At 41.3% G+C, this 22469-nt stretch overlaps 1 protein-coding gene across 2 annotated transcripts; it reads left to right on the forward strand.

The window, feature by feature from the left end:
• The first annotated feature begins 4673 nt into the window (after positions 1–4673).
• On the forward strand, positions 4674–22153 carry SMPD4 (sphingomyelin phosphodiesterase 4). Of its 2 annotated transcripts, XM_054844407.1 has the most exons (19): positions 4674–4834; positions 5143–5229; positions 5694–5836; positions 5987–6062; positions 6917–7025; positions 7633–7685; positions 8256–8407; positions 9186–9318; positions 9978–10049; positions 13475–13564; positions 16087–16232; positions 16693–16783; positions 17822–17922; positions 18219–18382; positions 19086–19291; positions 19884–20117; positions 20831–20962; positions 21127–21255; positions 21688–22153. In XM_054844407.1, exons 1-19 carry the CDS (start codon positions 4796–4798, stop codon positions 22012–22014), a joined length of 2484 nt encoding a protein of 827 aa, XP_054700382.1. In that variant the 5' UTR covers positions 4674–4795; the 3' UTR covers positions 22015–22153. The 2 variants fall into 2 exon arrangements, with proteins under 2 accessions (XP_054700382.1, XP_054700383.1); XM_054844408.1 differs by lacking the exon at positions 13475–13564.
• The last annotated feature ends 316 nt before the right edge of the window (positions 22154–22469 follow it).

The following is a 22469-nucleotide window of genomic DNA, read 5'->3' on the forward strand; positions in this document are numbered from 1 at the left end:
TGTACTGAGTCATTCATCTTTATGGCAATTGTATGAACTTAATTACCTCTGTAGAGTTTGTTTGAAGCTGTAATGCTGTAGTGATTACACCAAGGTGACAAAATGCTGGCTTACCTTTGAAGCTACCTAGGAGAAGTGTTAGTATGGCTGAAGTTAGTCACTTCATCTGAGTACTTCTTTGCCTAACCGAAACCTCTCGCACAGTGAATGATAAAAACATAGAGCAAGCACCAAAGCAGATTACTGAATGGAATTCATACTTTTAGAAAACAGCTCAACCTCCAACAATCTCAGGAATATTCCTCTCAGGAAAAACATACCCCCAAAACAAAAAAGCCCTTCTTGTTGCCGTGGCTTAGACAGCTATAATTTGGGAGAAAGGGAAAAAGGAAACCTAGGTAAGTGGCATATCAGCAGGTGACATAACTTTGCTGGGCCTCTGTCTTGCCATCTGCAAAATGAGAAAAAATACATATACACACTTAAAAATGCTGTAGATGAGTGATAATGAACCTATACCATTGATTTCGGTAGGCTCCAGACCAGACCGATAAATATGAATAGACTGTCATTCCACAGTTCTCAGCAGTTCCCTTAATTCTTAAAATAATTCGATAAATCTCTCCCACGCAGCTATTTTATTAACTTGCACAAGTGTCACTGAGCCACCCCTACCAAGCACCTCCATTTTCTGTTTCCACTTATTCACATGATCGTTTATTTCTTCTTGTTTTCTTTCTCCAAATCTACCACCCACTGAAAATACATCAGGTCTACTGTTTCCTTAACTTCTGGCAATCATACCCATAACTTTTATAGCTAAATAAACACATTGCAGAAGCTTTGCCATGAAGTCCCAATAGCTTTTTCTGGAGCTAAAATAGCTCTTTATCCCCACCTGGAGGAGGGACCGACCCTTCACTCACAGCCAGAGACAGTCTCCATCTGCAAATGCAGTTAAAACATGGGCAGCATCCCACCCAGGACATGCATACGTGTATGCGTCACAGCAAATATAGCTCCAACACTTCTATTCAATCACACTTTTGTACGTGTCAAAGAACTCCTCTGTCATCTATTACCAGATTGCTACATTCAAAATGCTGGACATTTGTTTAAAAAGAAAAATAAAAATATACATAATATAAACAAAGGAAAGGAATAAGCAAATTAATGCCTGGCAGAATTTCAAATGGGGCTGTCTGAAAAGCTGTTAATTTGTCTTTTCAGCAGTCAGGAACTGGATTGCTCTACTGCCACTGGAGCTGCTGCCTTCTCTCTTCTTACCGCCAAGATCAAAAAGCAGCTTTGAGATCCAGTTTGGGAAAAGCAGACTGGAGTGGAAACACATGCCAATACCAAGAAATAATGTACCATTTTTAATTCTGATCCTGTAAACATTTATGTAAATATTGAATCATTTTACACTGGTAAATAATCCTGTTAAACTGGATGACACATTGCAGGGTCAGACTGATGTTACAAAAGGAATTCCTCTGTTGTTCTCTTGAACACAATTTTTTTATGCTTTGTTTCAATGTTAAGGAGAGCAGTGGAGTATGAGGCCGTATCATTTTGTTTGACTTCCTACATAACCTAAACAAGAGGATGAGGGAGAATGTGGGTCCCCTCCGGAATGAAACAGGCAACCTGATTACCCAGGATATGGAGAAGGCTGAGGTACTCAACGACTTCTTTGCCTCAGTCTTCACTGGCAAGTGCTTGAGCCACACTGCCCAGGCCACAGAAGGCAGGGACTGGGAGAATGCAGAACCACCCACTGTAGGAGAAGATCAGGTTTGAGAATACCTAAGGAACCTGAAGGTGCACAAATTCACGGGACCTGATGAGATGCATCCACGGGTCTTGAGGGAACTGGTGGATGAAGCGGCCAGGCCACTCTCCATCATATTTGAGAAGTCCTGGCAGTCCGGCGAAGTTCCCACTGACTCGAAAAGGAGAAACATAACCCCCATTTTTAAGAAGGGAAAAAAGGAAGACCCAGGGAACTACAGGCCGGTCAGTCTCACCTCCGTGCCTGGCAAGATTATGGAGCAGACCCTCCTGCAGACTATGCTCAGGCACATGGAAAACAAGGAGGTGATTGGTGACAGCCAACACGGCTTCACTAGGGGCAAATTGTGCCTAACCAATTTGGTGGCCTTCTATGATGGGGTTACAGCATCAGTGGACAAGGGAAGAGCGACAGACTTCATCTACCTGGACTTGTGCAAAGCATTTCATACTGTCCCGCACGACATCCTTGCCTCTAAATGGGAGAGACATGGATTCGATGGATGGACCACTCGGTGGATAAGGAATTGGCTGGATGGTTGCACTCAAAGAGCTGTGGTCAACGGCTCAATGTCCAAGTGGAGAACGGTGATGAGTGGTGTTCCTCAGGGGTCGGTACTGGGACCGGCACTGTTCAACATCTTTGTTGGCGACATGGACAGTGGGATCAAGTGCACCCTCAGCAAGTTTGCCGATAACACCAAGCTGTGTGGTGTGGTCAATACGCTGGAGGGAAGGGATGCTGTCCAGAGGGACCTTGACAGGCTGGAGAGGTGGGCCCGTGTGAACCGCATGAAGTTCAACAAGGCCAAGTGCAAGGTCCTGCACGTGGGTCGGCGCAATCCCAAGCACAAATACAGGCTGGGCAGGGAATGGATTGAAAGCAGCCCTGAGGAGAAGGACTTGAGGGTTATTGATTGATGAGAAGCTCAACATGAGCCGGCAGTGTGCGCTTGCAGCCCAGAAAGCCAACCGTGTCCTGGGCTGCATCAAAAGAGGTGTGACCAGCAGGTCGAGGGAGGTGATCCTGCCCCTCTACTCGGCTCTTGTGAGACCCCACCTGGAGTACTGCGTCCAGCTCTGGGGGCCCCAGTACAAGACAAACATGGAGCTGCTGGAGCGAGTCCAGAGGAGGCCACAAAGTTGATCAGAGGGATGGAGCACCTCTCCTATGAGGACAGGCTGAGAGAGTTGGGATAGTTCAGCCTGGAGAAAAGATGGCTCTGGGGAGATCTAATTGCAGCCTTCCTATACCTGAAGGGGCCTACAGGAAAGCTGGTGAGGGACTGTTTATCAGGGAGTGCAGTGACAGGACAAGGGGTAATGGGTTTAAGCTGAAGGAGGGTCGATTTAGATTAGATGTTAGAAAGACATTCTTTACTGTTAGAGTGGTGAGGTACTGGCACAGGTTGCCCAGAGAAGCTGTGGATGCCCCATCCCTGGAAGTGTTCAAGGCCAGGCTGGATGAGGCTTTGGGCAACGTGGTCTAGTGGAGGGTGTCCCTGCCCATGGCAGGGGGTTGGAACTAGATGATCTTTAAGGTTGCTTCCAACCCAAACCATTCTATGATTCTATGATTTCACTCAACTGTTCCTGCACCTCCTTGCATAAAACAATCAAAATTACCAAGAAAATCTACGTTTTATCTACATGGATCTTCTCTGACCAAACCTGTAAATCTTGTAGCAAACAAAACCAAACTTCCCAGAGCAGGAATGTTTGCTGCAACTGTCTTTACTGGTGTTAATTATATAGCTGTCTTTCGTATTTTAAAAAATTAATTATTCTTTTCTAGACCTCTGACTGGAATTCCATCTCTGAATACTGGCACAACATGAGCATTCCTCTGGTTTTATGGACTTTCCCCAGATTTCCCAATTTTTAAAAAAATGAGCACTAGATAGTTTTTCTGCCTGCCTTTTTTTTTTTTTTTTGCACACAAATTACTCGGGCTTTGCAATTAAATGTATCATCTTGCTTCCTTCTAAATATGAATCATAAGCATGTACCAAACACTCTTCTGCATTATTAGCAATTGTAATTTTATATCGTCTACTACTGGGATATTACCATGACAAGGACTTCTTTCAGCTCTGTATGCACTGAGAAGTGATTAGCCTTACCTCTACAACCACGTATTTTTCCTGGTGACTTCAGTTTCCCTTATGAATTCTCTTAACTTGAAACGTGTAACTGCTGTTTCCTATAGCTCAACTGATGTACGCAGCTCTCATTTCTAACAGTCTCGTGTCATAGCTGCCTCATCTTCTGACATAGTTTTCTGGCCATTTAATACACTTCTATTTCAAAACTCCTACTTTTCCCCCACAGTATTGAGATGTTCTTCTAATAGACCATTTTTTAATTCATCCATAGTTTGGACGAAAACCGTCCTTCTGACCAGTGAGGAAGTATGAGTTATCAATGAGGTCTGTCTTTGTCCACACTGCTTTTACTTTGCTCACAAGATGCTCTCCCCAAACACCGACATCTGAGCACATGATGGCTTCAGCTTCGCTGCCACCAAAGCCCAAGCTGCTGGGGCCTTGTCTGACCGCGCGGTCCCTTTTGCCTTACGATACCGTTCGTTTTTAACAGCTCTCCAGATATGGCCGCAAAGGGAACCTCCAGAGCAGCCCGCGGCCCCGCACCTGGATTCTCGGGAGGGGGCTGAAGGCCAGTCAGGCCCCGGCCACCCCGCAGGTCGGGCAGGGCCCTCTCTCGGCGCGGCCATTTTTTGGGGGGGGTGTTACCCGCTCCAGGCCCATCACCATGGCAACAGCGGCACGCTCCCCTCAGCGAGGCGCGGTGGCCACAGGAGGTGTCGTCAGCGCGGTGCGCCGGGCGAGCGTGCTGACGCAGGCAATCTGCGCCGGCGCGGAGCGCGGGAGGCGGCGGCGGCCGGGAAGGAGCCGGCCAGTGGGGTCCTGCCGGGAAGCGTTAACGGCCGTTCCCGCTCCTCTTCCTGCAGCGCGGCCCGCCGGTCGGGGGGAGAGGCGGCATGGCCGGCCCGCATCTGCAGCAGCCCAGCTTCCTGCTGGTGGGTGGGCAGCGGCGGCGGCCACCGGGAGGTGCCGCACCGAGCCCGGGGGGCCGCGCCGTGCCGAGCGGGGCGGGCGGGGAGCGGCGCGGGTCGTCCCGTTTCGGTTGGACTTGCGGTTTGTGGTTAACTCTCAGCTTTGTTCTGTAGCTGTGAAGTTGTAGGGTCGGTCAGTGTACCTTCAGCCGTATCGATAGAAATGCTGTACCGGAGGACCGGCGCGATTAGGCGATTCTTACGTCGTGGTCGTGATAAGTATTGTCCTTTCTGGCAACGGTGAGCTGATTTTCCCTTGTGATTTGTAACAGGCCACTTTGAAGGCAGATTGTGTGAACAAACCGTTTGTTCAGAGGTGCCATGACCTGGAGACGGTCATTGAGGAGCTCCCCGCCAAGGTGAGCTGTCGCTGCCTTTTCAGAAACTCATCTTTCAGTGGCGTTTGCTTTTTTTTTTTCCATATTACTATTTGCTTTGTTGCTGTTTCTCTTATCAAAAGTTAAGAACCTCCTACAGTCATTAGAAGATTGTTTCAGTTGACTGCATTTATAGCTTCCAGCCTCAATTTACGAGGAAACCCAGTTTTTAAAACGTGACAAATAATTGCATGCAATGCTGATTGGTATCCTTGCAACTTTAGTGGGATCAGAAATCAGGACAGATTTCCTGCAATTGCCATATTATAATACATTCTTTTGAATGGAAGCTCTGCCCAGACAGCAATAATCTGGAAACAGTCATAACTAGTCCTGTGCTGTTAATAGCTGGCAGACAATGTCTTTGTGTGTTCTAGTACCTGCAATAAAGATTGTTGAAATGAGGAGTTGTATGTGTTAACTGTTTGTGTCTGCTTTCCCTAAAGGAACTACATGGCATCTTCCCGTGGCTGGTGGAGAGCATTTTTGGTAGCCTGGATGGCATCATTGTAGGCTGGAATCTTCGTTGTTTGCAAGGAAGAACAAATCCTACTGAATATTCTGTGGCTTTGGATTTCCTGGATCCCAGGTAAGCTCATTCATTTCAGCACAGGTTAAAAAATGTACAGGGAACAAAGTACCAGCGTTTGACCTTTTTCCATTGCACAAACGTACATTCACAAAAGTGAGACAGGAGAATGTACTTACCATGGATTTTCGTTCTGATGCTTGTTTGCAGTGGCCCAATGATGAAGCTGGTTTACAAACTCCAAGCAGAAGAGTACAGATATGACTTCCCAGTCTCATATCTTCCAGTGAGTAACTGCAAAATTTATAAGAAGAGAAGGTAGTTGTTGCAGCTATTGGAACTTTGCAACACTTCATATGTACAGATCAATATTGGCCAAGGTATATTCTCAGTGCTCCAGGTTTAGAGCATACTTGTTTCTTTAAATGGTTGCTAGAGGAGAAGAGTTCCCAGCCATAAACTTTGTAGGCGATGGTGGTTGTTATAACTAGGTATTTGTGCTGTTCAGCCAAGAAAGCTGCATTGTAATTCTTATCCTGTTCCCAGAGAAAGTCATCTGCTTTATCTTGGTTACCACTAGTTGCAGGATTGAAAATAGTTTTCCAAGCTTGTCCCAGAGCAGTGCCTTCCCTGGCAGTGCTTTGTGCTGATGTGTTTGAAGACTAACTGCTATCCTGGGTATGAAGTATGACATTTGAAACAAAAATGTTTATCTGCAGAGTTGTTTCACTATGTTTCTTTCATTGCTGCCAGCTACCTAGAAATTGATTCAGATAGTTCTACAGTCTTTAACAGAAGGAAACATTATTTAAATATCTAGTAATTGTTGATTCACAGCTCAGTTTCCCTAACAAAACCATCAGGCAAACACCAGTCTACTGCTGCTCCCACTCCAACTGGAAAAGTCTTGATGAAGGCTCTTTTTTCTTACACTGAATACTCCTTTTCAGTGAGAAAGTTGGCAGTTACCTCAAGAGCATGCATTTGCAAAAGGAACTACTGCAATGCAGTAAAATCCCACTGAGCTGAATGTAGATGTGATCCCAGAATTCTGGAATGCAGCAGAACTTCACTATCTGAAAGCATACTCCGCAAGTATACTGAGTAGCCAGGTTAATATTTCATTACTCTGTCTTTCAGGGCCCTGTGAAGGCTTCAATACACGAGCAAGTCCTACCAGAATGCTCTTTATACCACAACAAAGTCCAGTTTCCTTCATCTGGTGGTTTAGGTTTGAATTTGGCTCTTAGTATCCTTTTAACAGTTAGATATTTAATTCTTTTTAAATATCTAAAACTGAGAGATTACGAGCATTTCTATTGTATATTTATTACATGTCTATGGTAAATCATGGTTGTGCTAAAGAGTTTGGGCTGATTAGAAATGTTTAGATTCCAATGAAAAATAAATTTGTCCTCTTATAAACCCTTGTGGGGGGATTTTTGGCCTTATTCAAGTCAACAACAAAATTCCCAATGATTTCAGTAGAGCCTGTATTTCACAATTTTTGTTTTCGTAACTACTCATAGTTTATGTAATGTGACAGAAAAAGGGCATATTAACTTTGCAGCTAGTGTACTTGTTGGAAGCAGTCCAGCTGCAGCTGCACTGGCTTCAGTTTGAGATCGTCAAATGTGCTAAGAAGAGTGATGCAAACACACCTTGCCACATAGAGAAAACCTGAATTACCAATGTTTGAGTTAAGTGGGAAGCAAGAAAGCAAAGCTGAATTTGCTGCTAAGCTCTAGCAAGTTAATTTAGCACTGACAGAATAAAAACGTCTAGTCAGCGTTAACGTCCAGATATTCAACAGATCTACCTGGTTTTTATTATCTGATCCTTGACTCTTCTTCCAGATCCATTTGAATATTACATGTTTTACTTTGCAATTAGTTTGATTACACAGAAGGTAAGTACCTTTTGCAATTTTCCCCTTAAAATAGTATTAGCCTTTCTTCACAAATGCTTTCAGAGCCTCCTGAGATGCTGTCCAGCTAAATTAACAGCAGTGTTATCTGTACTTTTGCAATTTCTTAATGCTTTGGTTCAGTTGATGGTGTAAGACTGGATAATAAACAAAATACTCTCCTTAGTTATATCAGTAATCACTCTGTCCAACAAGATGCCACCATGGAGCAGGCAATGGATTCCAAATGGGTTTCCTCCCCCTCTCTCCAATAACACCGCTTATACAGTCATAACCATGCCTTTGTACTAGGGTTATTTGGCTCCTTTTCCTGTTGTTACCTGCGCTATATAAGACTGCATTCTCCTCCTATTTGGTTACGTTCAGTACTACAGCAACAGTCCTCTTACCGGTAGTTAATTTACCTTTGCTCTAAAGCATCTTTGTTGTCAATTCACCCTTCGTAACCACTGGGCTTATGCTAAATGGGTCTGGCTGTGTAGCAGACACTCCCTAGCAGTGGCTTAAAGTAACGGTCTGTAACTCCAGGTATATCCTGTGTGTCTGTTCCAGAACTCACCTGCCACCCATCATGTCAGCCCTTCCAACAGTGCTTATTTCATCTTGGTGGACACGTACCTGAAGTGTTTCCTACCCACAGAGGGAAGTGTCCTTCCTCCACCTTCTTCAAACCCTGGGGGAGCCATCCCTTCCCCGACTCCCAGGTAATGACCACAGTGCCAGAGGCATGTTGTTATTGTTACTAGAGCAGAAAAGGCATGTACAAGCAACAAAAATGCATCAGTTCAGTGACTCCAGTTGTGTTTTGTGCCCTGCAACTGGAGTAGGCCAGATCTGACTGTACTTGACAGTAGCTTTTACTATCTTCAGATACATACGGTGTGTGGTAAAGCTGGCACTGGTGATAACTGCTGTTACAAGTAAATGTGTGTCTCTCATTAGTGTTGCTATAAAACCAGACAACCTGGCAGTTGTAGGTGTGTGAAAGTCCATATTTTCAAAATTGGTTTGGCTACTCAAATTTATAAAATGCTATCAATATTAGCAATTTAGTACAAATATAAAAATAAATAGCCATTATATTTTATATAACCGCATTTTAAATACATTTCAAATATCAATTTCCATGGTCTGTTGAGCCTTAGCATATACCTAGGAAAATATAGATCAGGTAAATTATGAATATAGGAGGCAGAGTGAAAGAAAGCAAACTGAATAGGAGAAAGTAAAAAACCCGTATGTTGTTGAACATAGCATCAGGTCCGTGTAAAGCTGGTTCAGTGCAATATGAATAGTGATGTCGTGTTTTTTTATAATTAAGTGACTAGTAAGCATAACACATAGCAGAGGTTTGAAATGTGTAATCAACTATGCAGTTTTACTTCTGTTTTCCAGTTTATAAACAGGTGATTAAAAACAATGATATATTTCCCTGTACTGAGGCTTACTGACTTCAGTATTTTCTTCCGTTCGTCTTTAAAGGTCTCCAGCGGTGCCTTTCACTTCCTATGGCATGCATCACACCAGCCTGCTGAAACGGCACATTGCCCATCAGCCTTCTGTGAATGCCGACCCAGCTTCCCAGGAGATCTGGAGATCAGAAACACTGCTTCAGGTAACTTGGATTTAAGGAAGGGAAAAAACCCCACAAACCCACAACATTTCTTGCTGCTAACTGAGGAGTCTCTTCTTTTTAAATCAAAGGCAGTTGTGCCATTTTGCTTTAGTTTGGTTTTGGAGTTGAGCAGGGCAGCTGTTGTTTTCTGTTAGTGAAACAAAGAAGCACTGTGAAACAATTCAGTTGTAACTTAGAAAGGCACTTAATATCTTTTTTTTTTTTTTGACTGAATATCTAGAACTGATCTCAAGTGTTTGAGTATTTTTTCCAGAAAACTTTCTAAACCTCATTTTCCTTTTTATTTTTTTTATAATCTTACATCAGTTCTATGCCCTAAGCAAAGGTTGAGCATAGAGAAGTTGCTTCTGTTCACCATCAAGGGAAGGAAAAGGATAATCTGGACTTAACAGTTGTTCTGAAACAAGTTCCTACTGTGTTGCTGAACTGAATTATTGATGCTTAGCCAGTGCTAACAGTAGGGCAACTCAGTCATTTGCATTGACACAACGAAAACCTGAATCATTGCTGAATAGGTGCCTGTCTATTTACAAGTACAACTTAGCTTTTAAATTATGGCCTTCCCTTATATCTAACTTGTGACTGACAAGTCCTGGATTATTTCTTTTTCCCTAGCTGAGAAAATATTTGTTTTGCAGATCTTTGTTGAAATGTGGCTTCATCATTATTCACTGGAAATGTATCAGAAAATGCAGTCCCCTCATGTCAAGGTAATAGTTTGTACTTCATTCATGAGCATCATCTGATGGTTGACCTCTTGTCTTGGGGTAAATCTCCTATTCTGTGGAGAATTTTTTTGGTATATTGGTGCAAAGGAAAGAAATAACACATCAGAGTATCTACGTGAGTGTGTCAAAATTGCTAATCCAGTTATGAAGAATGTTGTGAATAAGTGTGTCATCCAGATTTGCCTTCATTGCACAAGCTGTGTTGTTCTTGTTTTGGTTTTTTGTAAAAGATGAGTTTGTGGGATGGTCACAACAATCTGAACACCAGTAATCACAGTACTAATGATGGGGAAGATGCCACTGTAAAACCCTAGTGTTAAATCCCACTGGGGCAATATGGCTGCTAAAAATTATCTAAATTGATTTCCAGCAGTGATAGCAACTGTTACTGAAATACCAATTAATAATTTCTAAGATTAGTAACCATTTTAAAATAAATCCAGATTTAAAAAGGAAATCTTACTAAACTGTCCTTCAGTTTTAAGTGAATAAATCATTTTTGTTGTTTCATATTCCAAAATATGCTTTTCACCATAATGGTGTCAGAAGCAGCTCTGTAGCGACAGAGTTCAGAATATCTTACAAGCTCTTGCTCAGATAATACATTGTTTTAAGCAGTTTGTGGTGGCCTGTTAAGTAACAAACTACTGCATGTAAAAACTAAGTAAGTGTTGGGGAAGCTAAGATCAAAGGCACTATGAATGTAAAGGGAATTTGAAGGAGAAAAATGTTGATCCTCTGAATTCCCTCTGGGTCACAGTGGGACTTTTGTAGGAGGGGAGAGCAATATAAAAGCTACTCAGGATTTATTCCTGCGTGAAAGAGCAATATGAGAGTTGATTGAGAAATTCTGATCCTTCACAGGCTATACAATGACATATTTATATTTTGCTAAGGAAGAACACTGGAGGGCTGGAGTGCAATGGGTTTTGTCTTTTATTCTGAAAGTCAAAATGCAAACTCACTAATGTTGCAAAGTCTCCACTTGGGACTCCCAGCAGCATGGCTGTGCACCTGTGATGGAAAGGCTTTGCTTGAAGTACCTTTGGTCTGTCTGTCTGTCCAGTCTCTGTGCATCAAGCGCTGTGCTTAGGCCAAAAATAATGAGTGCTTTAAACTTCTCTCCTCTGTTCACCCTCTGTATTTCAGATGCTTTCTTCTAACACTAGGGAGCAGCAGTTATAGACAGTGACTATCAATGGTATGGTGGAATAGAACCTAGGTAGAGCTTAAAGTTCTCTGAAATCATCACTTCAGGATCTGCCACAAGGTGTGTTGAGCCACAACTTGAGGTCATAACTCCCTGATAGTATTTTAGTTTCATCTTTGATGGGAAGTAATTGTGAGCATGTAAAAAAGGAAGTCTTCAGCTGGGGGTTAGAACACCTGAACAGGGGACTGGAAATCCCCGTGACATCCATAAACGGACAAAGGCTCCTTCCTGCAGGACTGAGGAAAGGTGCCAGATTAGACAGGACTTTTCATAAGCCTGTGATGCTCAAACTCAGCTTTGTAGGCTGGTCTCAGGGTGGACTGAAAGAGAATAGTCTGCTTCATAGTTCCTCAAATGAGGAAGTAGAATATGCAGAAATACAAGTTTTGTTTTAACATAAAGGTTAAAGGGCTTGACTGGAAACCCAAGATCACCCTAAACCTTATTCTTAAAATTATTAATAATTATGCAGGTTCACTTGATTCCTTTTAGCTTTCTGTGTGTTTGGAAGGAAGGATAGTTAGTGACCATTCATCCCTGGATTTTAGCTCTGTTTGACCATTAGTGACTTGAAATGGTTACATACCTGTACAGGAAGGTGGGATGAGGTTCCACAGAATGTACTCTTTCTTTGTCCAGCAGCCAGACTTGTTTGCTTTAATGGGCCGAGCCAGATCCCAGATATGTAACTTTCCTGTGAAGTCCCTCAAGGAATGTCAGGTTTTCCCTTTAATCTTGCTAATGTCACCACAGACTTTTCTTTACAAGTAGAAGGCAGTGCAATGGGAATGAATAATAAATAATTTCTTTTGAGAAGATGTACTACTTTTCTACTTTACTGCTTTGAATTCTTTCTGGGTCTGGTATGAGCGTGAGGTTGACACTATTTGCTATGCTGAGTTTCACTCTTCTCCCCATCAATTCAACTATTTTCCCATTCTTTTACGTTGTCTATTTGCTTTTTCTTTCTCAGATGATCCAGAGCCCAAGTGTGCAACATCGCTTTTCCTATTCCCTTCTGCTGTAATCACAATGAACCCTTAAAAAGAAATTGATAAAGCTTTATGTAATGCTTCCTGACCTTCCACTGCCAGGTGTCACAGACCCCAGCACTGCATGCGGAACACGCATTAGACTACAGGTTCTTACTGATTCCTGTGGCAGGGGAGTTGATTGTGAAGCAGATGATATGTTTGAGCTGCTGGGGAGCTTGCAGTAACAATCCTACCCCTCTAAGAGTGTAAAACCAAAAGATAACCAAACTGGCACTAGAGGAGGTGGGGTAGGGGCTGTTCAAAGACAGCAGAGGTGTGATCTGGAGAGTTAGTTTAGACGCCTGACAGTAGTCATTGGGATCTGTGTGGTGTACATTTTTTGGTTTATGTTTTTTCATTAATTTCATACATGTGTGTCACTGTCACTACAGTATCCTCTTCACCATCACATTGTCAAAAAATACTCTGCCTTACTCATCCAAGAAGGGAGCTGGCTGAGGCTTGCAGAGATTTCAGTGTTAAGACAAGATGCCTTTTGCATCAGCATATAACACTGTATGTTAAGTAGGTCTTTTGCTTTTTTATACATATGATGTTTCCCTAAAAGTAATTTCCTTTTTGAGGAAATTCACAAGACCCACAGCCTTCCCAAATGGGCTTTAAGTAGAAAGAGAAGACAAGATTTCTCTGAACTGGAAATTTACTGGACAGACTCATGGTGATGGTAAAAAGCCAAATGGTTTTTTTTTTCCTGTTCCTTGGGAAGAAGAAAGCTTTTACTCCATTATTTAATCAAACACCGTAACAGCATGTAAATCCTTGCCGCTGCAGTTCAGTTAACTTCTGAAATGGGGAGTTTATTTGGCAAAAGCTCCATATCCCCTACCAGTACTTGCTGTGAGGGTAGCAAAGAGAACAGCCGCAGCTACTTACAGCTATACTTTTTTGACACCTGCTCCCAGGTGTACTTCCAAGTTGATAAAGGGTATGAAATACTGTGGAATCAATCTACTGAACATCAGAAAGAAGAGGATACTGTGGCTGCAGTTGTTATTGTGATATGTTGTCCCTGACTGTATTTGTGATGTTCATTTTTCCCCCCCACCCTTCTTCCTTGGGCTCATTCTCACTTTTTTTTTCTCTTGCTCTCTTCTCTCCTTTTTTCCCTCTCCCCTTCCTTTTTGTTTCTGTTGTCTCAGCTGGAGGTTCTCCACTACCGACTCAGTATCTCCAGTAAACACCACGGTAGTCCTGCCCAATCCAGCTACCAGGCCCTCCACGCATACCAAGTATTATCATCTTTTCATTTTGTTTCCTTTTTAAAAATCTTGTTCCATCATATAATCTGCAGAGTGTATCGGTGCTAGCTGTACAGCAACTTTTTCTGCTAAGGTCTGGTTTTACAACTTGATTGAGATTTCATAAATTTTCAGTGAAAACAGATACTGAGGGCTATTAGCAAAAGTCATGGAAAAAACAGTTTAAAAACTAGCATATTATGAGAACTAATTGGGAACTCCAGTTTTAGAGATGCATTCGTGTAGTGCATTGTAGAAAGAGGCTTATCAGCTATGCTGACATTTTTGACACCAAAACTGGCCTCACTGATGGCAGGATTCTGTCCCTCACACACCAGTCATTTAAGCAAACCTTGCATGGCAGAGAAGATCAGAATTTGCGTGGCTGTCACCTAAAATTAAGGTAGGTAACATCTAGGAGGTTTTAGCCAGTGAAATGTCAGTGGATAGTACTAAATTTGTAGTGGCAATGTGAACTTGACTGTCCAGTTTTATAAAAGCACATGAGCAGTACATTTGCAGATTGTTCAGGAAATGTGCATGCAAAACCATTCCTGCTGGAACAGATTGCTGATTCCTCTTTCCCTACTTCAGCCCTTTATTCATTGGGTCTTCATTTTGGGAAAGGGGAGGGCTGAGCATATGTACTATAAAGCTCTTAGTATCCTATAAAGCTCTTTAGCACCACATGGAATTGTCCTGCTGTTTAATCCTTTATTAAAAAATAAAGTGCTATGATATCTTAAGGTACTACTTAGAAGGGAAAACAGGAACTACGACTTGTCTTTAAATCTTTACTATTATGTTTATCTAATTACTGTGTTAAAAGAATGGCATACATCCATCCTGTAGCTGAGCTTTGACAACAAAAACACTTGTGAGGAAAAGTACTTTTTAAACCAGTAATGTTCATAATGGTGCTGATCCAGGCTAAGAGGAAATTATAAGAATTGCTAAGTGGAAAAACTGCTAGCATCACCTGAAACGATGTATTAAAATAGTGGTAGTGGTGGGTCTCTAAGTTCAAAAGGTACCTTCAAGGAGAGCCTTCTATTTTTTTTAAATTAGACCCTTTCAAGGCCTTTAGCAGAATACTCAAGCTCTCTAATTGTTTTTGGAGATCCTGATCTAAACTCCTGGGACCAAGTAACCTCTCAGAGTTCTATTCTCTTACAACTTTAAACTCTCCTCAGGACTGTAGAAAACATGCTGACTTAGTGGGAGCTGTCAATAACACAACCTTCATTAGAACTGGTAACAGGTTATCCTCTCTCTTCTAAGAGTCTCAGATCTTTCTGTACTACTTGACTATATCTATCATCAAGCCTTGAATCTTTTCCTGGAGGCAACTTTACAGTGTATTAAAAAATCTTAAGAGACTGTAAAAACAGCTTTGGCTCAGGCATTGCAGAGACAGGACATGCAAAGTCACACACAGACCACCCCCCCTTCCCGTTCCCAGCACTGGACATACTGTTGAATGGATTTAAGAAGTGAAAATTTTGGAATAAAAATGCCTGCCAGTCCCTTAGAGTCATATTCAGCATCTTACCTCCGCAAGGCTGCATTTGGCATCCTGGAAACATCTTGCAGCTATAGTCTAATACACTCTTCCAGTGTCTTTGATTATACTTGCAACTGTAACTTTTGTTTCATGTACATTCTTCTCAACTTTTGAGGAACATGAGAGCTGTGAAACTTAGAGTACAAATGGTATCTTAAAATCTGCTTTCAGTAGTGGCTTGAGATTAGTTGACTACTCTTAAAGTAGATTACAGTAGCAAAGGAATTATTACATTGTCCCCAGATTCTGCAGCAGACCTGCTCTGGTGCTGGGCACCCAGGAGAACAACCTCTTTTTTTACCTCATTCATCTCCCCGCTATATCTTATGCTCACTTGTTTATTAGTAACATCACTGTGGCTCACCATTGTTCCTTGTGCTATGCCCACCCAGGCTACTTCTACCCATAATGATGTGAGAAGCAACAGGATCATGCAGGACTTGAAGCGGTTCTTATTCTTACCATAACTCTTTTCTAGAATTATTCTTTCTTATAAGGCAGATGAGTACCAGCATAGGAAGGAGAACTCAGTAAAGCCAGTCAAGAGCATAAACAAAGGATCTGTTGTGCTGTCTACAGCAGTGAAGTTATAACCATAATGAAAGGCTGAATATTCTTTTTTCAGAAAGGAGTAAGTTGAAATCTACAAGTTATTCTGTTCTTTAACGCTAGCCTGAAATTCAGTGCATTGAAGTACTGTAGATACTTTCTTACAATCACATTATCAAAAATATGCTACTGCTTCTTAATGAACTGGTAACAGAAGATTGATGCAGCTTGTCCTGGGGAGCAAGTCTGTCTAAAATCAGGTGGCAGTAAACTAGAGTGAAGAACCTAAAAGGAAGAGAGTATTTCAATTTCTGATCTGAGAATATAGTTTTCCTGAATTACCTCCTGGACATTTAGCATATGATACTCATTATCTTCCTGTCTTTTGCTTTGAATCTAGGAGTCATTTAAGCCCACTGAAGAGCATGTGCTAGTGGTCAGACTGCTTGTGAAACATCTGCATGCTTTCAGCAACAGCCTGAAACCAGAGCCTCTCTCCCCTTCAGCCCACTCCCACACAGCCAGCCCACTAGAGGAGTTTAAAAGGTAGGTAGGTACCTGAGCAGCCTGTCTCTGAAACACACAGAGCTTCTCCCTGAAAAGTTCTGCTCTCACCGAGAGGTTGAATTAGGTTGTTTTGATGGCTAAATACAGAAGTATGTTATTAAAAGTGCGTGAGAGCTAATGGATTATGTTTCTCTCATCCACTGGGGGGGGGCAGCTTCAGGAGAGGGGATGTCTGGCTATTCCACTGGTCTGTAGCTTGGCACAAGTCAGAAAAAAGAAAATGCTACTAGAGGATTCTGGCTAAAGTTGGTGAAAGAAATTATATTTATGCATTTGAGTTGAAGTTCAATAGCCAGAAGTAGATTCAGTTAAGAAATAACAAGTTTGGGTCAGTCCTTCCTGTATTTGCATTTGTGGAAGTGTGTTGGGTTCTTGGGTGTTTTGGTTTTAAAATTTGCTGCTGGTTTATACACGTGACTGTCTTTGAATCTGTTTGCAGGGTTGTAATTCCTCGGTTTGTCCAGGAGAAACTTTATATCTTTCTGCAACACTGTTTTGGCCACTGGCCTCTGGATGCCTCTTTCAGAGCAGTACGTAAACTGCTTGTTTTTCTACGTTTGTACTCAACACAGCTAGTAATTAGTTATTGCTGTTTAGCAGCTATTTCTTAGTCTTCGAAATTTTTTTTCCTAGAGCAGTGAAAGGTCTTTAAATCTTTTTTTTTTTCTAGAGCAGTGAAGTTCTTTATATAACATGTACATTTAGTGTTAGAGAAAGAATGCCAATTAGACATAAGAAAGAAGTTGAATAGATCTTGATGAGAATTACTACAGGTTGTTGGCCGATTCTTTTGATGGTGAAAATGGCTGTTGATTGAAACAAAGTAGCAGTTACTCTTAAAGCAGATACATTCTTATAGGTCCTAATTTCTTAATATCTAATGCAGTAGGTCATAAAAGTAATACAATAATAATTTGCAATAGATACCACAAATATTACTTCCTGCAAGCAGGGAAAGAAGTATATCAGACCATGACTCAAGGTAATCAATGTTGGAGTTTAAAAGTGCAGAATGTAACAGGGCTAGGTCTTGCTCACTAGACCTATAGTTAGCTGTATTGCAGTAGTTGAGGTACACATGTAAGGCAAAATGTCAGAAGAAGTGTTTACAGAGGCCATGGGAAACCTATTCTTGGCTTAGTGCAATCAGGACTCCACTGGGTTTCTTCAGGGTGATGGGTACGTCTATGCAGAAGACAAGAGCTGAAACTATATTAATGTAGCATCTTGTTTACTTCAATAGTGTTCACTGAATCTCTATCAGAGCTGTTAAATGCACCTTAAATGTAGCCACCAATTAAGTTTTCTTTTTTTGCAGTAGCTCTTTGAGTGCTATCTCATTTGGGTATTAGAGAAAATCCAGATTGGTCTTAATGAACATGCACTTAGTTTTTTCAGGTCTTTTTCAAAGATGCTCAGATTAATAGAGCTGTATTCCTAAAAAACATTTAGGTGTCATTAAGATAATATTAACTATGTTTAAAAGAAAACAAAAAAAAACCCCTCTTTCTGTCTTCCTTTCCAAAAAGTACTGATACTCACGTGGTTTTATGTGTGATTTTGCTTAGGTTCTTGAGATGTGGTTAAGTTACTTGCAGCCTTGGAGGTATGCTCCAGAAAAGCCACCACAAAGTGCAGAGCCCTTGCCTCGAAGCGTGTCAGAGAAATGGTAAGGAGGAAAGCAGCTGTGAGTAATCTGAACCAAACCCCAAGTTTATGCAGATCCCAAGTAAAGCAGTAGGATTTCAAGAACCATCCACCAACCTGAATTAGCTTCGTGTACAATATTAGAGATGATTTCTTAGAACCCAAGCTTTTGTTTTGAGAGGAATATTCTTTTGTCTCAGCACAAATAGACCATCTTTCCAGAGACAGTATAAAACTCCTTAATGACTCATTTGGCAGATGACAAAATAACAATTCTTTAAATAGCTGTACTCATATATCCTGCACTCACTTTGACAGGGCTGCCTTCATTCAAGAAAACCTACTCATGTATACTAAGCTGTTTGTAGGATTTCTGAACAGAGCTCTTCGAACAGACTTGGTCAGTCCAAAAAATGCTCTCATGGTGTTCCGAGTAGCCAAGGTCTTTGCTCAGCCCAATCTAGCTGAAATGATCCTGAAAGGTAAATGGGTATTTTGTCATCTTATGCTGTCCTGTCTCAATCTTTCTTCACAATGGCTTCATCTTACCTCAGAAGCACTGAGGTGAATAGACTTATTCTCCCATTTTGCATGCTGTTTTGCCATTTGAAAGTCTGTGTGTCTTCTCTAATGTTTGTTATATTGGTTTAATATGTCTATAATTCTTTTCTAACCACCATCATTTAGATTTGATTCCAGAATTTTTCTTTAAAGAACACAATATTAAGCATTTACAGTAAAGTCACTTTTTCTTATACTTGTCTTGATTATTTACCTCAGGATTAAAACTTCTTATATTTCTAAATGTATCTATACTCAGCAAAATAGCTATTCAGCTAGTCATGTAAGCACTTCAGGATAATTAGGATACAGTAAATTTGGGAGAGGCAGGATTTGACAAGTATCAGTGTCTGAAGTGTCATGATTCTCCACTGCCTTTGTTCAAAAAAAGTTACAGGCTTAACATGCTGTCTGTATGGTCTGCATTTAAATGCACTCTGACATTTTCTGTTGTGGGCGGAGAGAATTAAATGAAAAAGGTAATTAAGGCCTCTCTCTCCCTAGAACTACCTGCATATCTAAAAGCAAGTTATCCAGCAGCCTTAAGATGCTTTATAACTAGACCTTCCCCAGGCAAAACCAGGAGTGTTATGTACCCATCTTCACTACTTTCTCAAATTCTAGGAGAACAGTTATTCCTGGAGCCAGAACTTGTTATTCCCCATCGTCAACACCGACTCTTTATGACCCCCACACTTGGTGGAAGCTTCTTCTCATCGTGGCCTTCAACTATTACAGATGCCTCATTTAAGGTGAAGAGTCATGTTTACAGCCTGGAAGGACAGGACTTCCAGTATAAACAGATGTTTGGCACCGAAGTCAGGAATTTGGTAAGCAACAAGTTTCTTCTCACCTGTCTTTCTGCTTTGACAGGTGTTTTCTCAGTGCTGAGCATCCATATTATGAGAAGAGTGGAAAACTTCACACCCTGCAATACTGTATAATTGAGTTTGCTGATGGTGACTTTTGGAACCTGAGGGGTCTCAGTCCAACACAGTTGTAAAAATCTGCTGGCTTTTTGCTAAATAAGAAGTTAATGTAACGGCTTGCTGCCTTAGAGTAGTATATACTATAATATAGAGTAGTATATATTGTGAGTATTTCCTCTTAAACACGGTTACTGTGAACTTCTGATTCAGTGTATGGATTAGTACCTATCAGCAAGTCAGACAAAAATAGCAGGAGGGGAAAAACAGCTGAAAAACCTAAGCACTCCAGTTTCTTAAATGCTTCAACAGCAAAGAACTACCTTTGCCCTATTGGAAATGCAATTAACAGCCTTAGCACGAGTCTGTATGAGCCGAGAGTGAGTTTGCTGGGTTTGCTCTCACTGCCAGTTATCAAGGCACAGTTTTATCCATGTATTGATGCTTAGTGGTCCTTTATGTTTGTCCCACACTATTTATTTTTTTTTTGTTTTAGGTGTTAAAACTGGCTCAGTTAATTTGTCAGGCACAGCAGACAGCAAAATCCATATCAGACCATTCTGCAGAGACACTGGCTAGCCAGTCCTTCTTTTCATGGTTTAGATTTACACCATCTGAGATGAATGGTTCCTACACAGGCAATGACCTTGACGAAACTGGGCAAGACAGCATCAAAAAAACAGATGAATATTTAGAGAAGGCACTGGAATACTTGTGCCAAATCTTTAAGGTACGTAACATCTTTCTAAGAACTTTCCCTGTGTGGCAGTGTGAAGAAGAGTCAGGATTCCTCAAATGTACTTCTATCACTCTTGTACTCTGTGGGGTCACAAAGCCATCCAGAGACCCTGATAGCAAATTTTGTTGTAAACGTCTTTTAGGCTTGACTTCACCTGACCACTTCAAAACCACTTTCAATATAGATAGAACTAGATGCTTTTAATTTCTAAATATTAAGCTGACTTTGTTTCAAGTGACCACTCTTTTGTACTGCAATTTATACCAAACCTGTCTCTTGTGCCTGTTCTCATGTTTACAACCAGGCAAGACATGGCTTAAACTTTAAAAATAGTCCCGTATCTTCTAAATGTAAAGAACTATAAAAATACAAGATATAACTGCAGCTATAGATGAATGGATGAACTAGAATTAGAATTTTATGTCAGCCACCCTCTCTTATACAGAATTGACCTAGGAGAAGACAGCTATTTGACAGCTCTCAAGGAGTAAGAGACATATAAAACAGAACACCTCTCTTGGATTTGAAGAGCACAGTCAAGAAATCTGGAGACTTTTATCTCCTTTTAATGTCTAACCAAGTTCTTGGTATCTGTGCTGGCTGTCAAAGGCTTCCACTACTAAGGAGTTTGTGAAGGGAGAAAGAAATGAAATAGAAGGGGGTAGATCAAACACATGCTTCAGAACTCTGTTATTCCTGAATAGCTGAATGAAGCCCAGCTGACCCAGGTGATGATGAAGTGTGGGACAGCTCCAGATGAGAATGGAAAAAAACAGCTTCCAGACTGCATTGAAAGTGAGGATGGCCTCATTCTTACACCCCTTGGCCGGTACCAGGTGAGAGACAAAAGATTCCATGTAGCTACCCTAGATTGTTCTTGAAAAAACAGGTTGTCCTTCTAGATCCACAGAAATGCAATTTATCTGGGGCTAAGAGGTGCCTGTGTAAAGGTGTTTCAGATGGAAGCTACAACATAAGGGATTTATTTTCCTGTTCCTAGATCATAAATGGCTTACGTAGATTTGAGGTGCAGTATCAAGGAGATACTGAGCTGCAGCCCATCCGAAGCTACGAAAACGCCACGCTTGTCCGCCTTCTATTTCGTTTATCCTCAGCACTTAACGAAAGGGTAAGTACAGCATTGCCTCCTTCTGTATTTTCCATTGCAAATTCCTGTTCTTCACCGCACCTGCACATATGACACTTGGTTTGTTCTTGCTGTCTCCTTTAGTATTTCCTAATAGTTATCAGGCCTGCTTCTCTACCTGTAGTTGTGCTTTTCCTACACAAACCATTAATAAATAACATTTTAAATGTATTCTTTGTTCATCAAGTATAAAGAGAATATCATTCAGAATGAATGTTTCTAAAACATGGAAATCGAATCCTTTTCTTCCTTATACGTGTGACAGATAAAAGGCAAGCCTGCACTAAAGCAATTCTGCTATTTAAAGTGCTTTTTTTCCCTCTGTTTCCTATAATCCTCATCCTATAAGTGAAGAAAATTGTAAAATAAGGAGGTTGCAGTAGAATACTAATGTTTACATTTTTCTTACCTCAGTTTGCTGATCAGATGGATGTGCTTTGCTCCAGGGAAGATTTTGTTGGCAGACTTTGTCGCTATCATCTTACCAACCCCCACCTCGTACAGAAAATCAGGTATAGTCCCATGGCGAAGGACAGAACAAACCAGAACTGGGGACCAAGAATCAGTCTGAGGTTTCTGGCTAGCTACAGGACTCTCATTTCTTTGCTGATGATCTACTTCATTGCATCCTGGTTTCACGTTGGGCCAGTGGGCTGCACATTTATTATCCTGATTGGATATTTTCTTTATGCCGTAATAATGACTTTTTTCTCTGAAGGATGGAAACCACATGAACACTAATTTCCTTCTCTCAGCTTACACTTGTAAAAATAAATGTTTTAAGGAAGAGCCTGGGATTCAATTACTAAAATGTTTGAATTATCACATCAGATCTTCCTAAAGTATATTTTTAATATTAAAGTTAAGTGAGTTTTATAAACAATGGTGTGGTCTTCTGGAGTAGAGACGATCAATGTAAATTTTATTTTCATAAAAGCATTCCTATAGAATCTCGAGAATGACTTTTTTTTGAGGGCGGGGGGAAACAAGCCATCAGCATTTGTAATACCAAAATGAACCATGCCATATGTAGAAATATTTTTGATTCAGCAATAACTGCATTGAAGCCTCCTCCACTGGTCTAAAGCAAGAATTAGCTGTAGGACTTACATGCAGAGCAGTTACAAAGGCAACAGAAATAGCAGCGCTCCAAATTTATAGGAGGTTGCACTGACAGAAAAAACAGAAGATGGGAC

This window comes from Grus americana, chromosome 16, assembly GCF_028858705.1.
Source record: "Grus americana isolate bGruAme1 chromosome 16, bGruAme1.mat, whole genome shotgun sequence".
In the NCBI taxonomy this organism is placed as follows: domain Eukaryota; kingdom Metazoa; phylum Chordata; class Aves; order Gruiformes; family Gruidae; genus Grus; species Grus americana.

Excerpts from the sequence above, each read along its gene's own strand:
- SMPD4 (XM_054844407.1), top strand. The coding sequence starts at position 4,796 with ATGGCCGGCCCGCATCTGCAGCAGCCCAGCTTCCTGCTG. Across the intron at positions 5,230-5,693 it reads TTGAGGAGCTCCCCGCCAAG|GAACTACATGGCATCTTCCC; the intron begins GTGAGCTGTCGC and ends CTTTCCCTAAAG. Across the intron at positions 5,837-5,986 it reads TTGGATTTCCTGGATCCCAG|TGGCCCAATGATGAAGCTGG; the intron begins GTAAGCTCATTC and ends GCTTGTTTGCAG.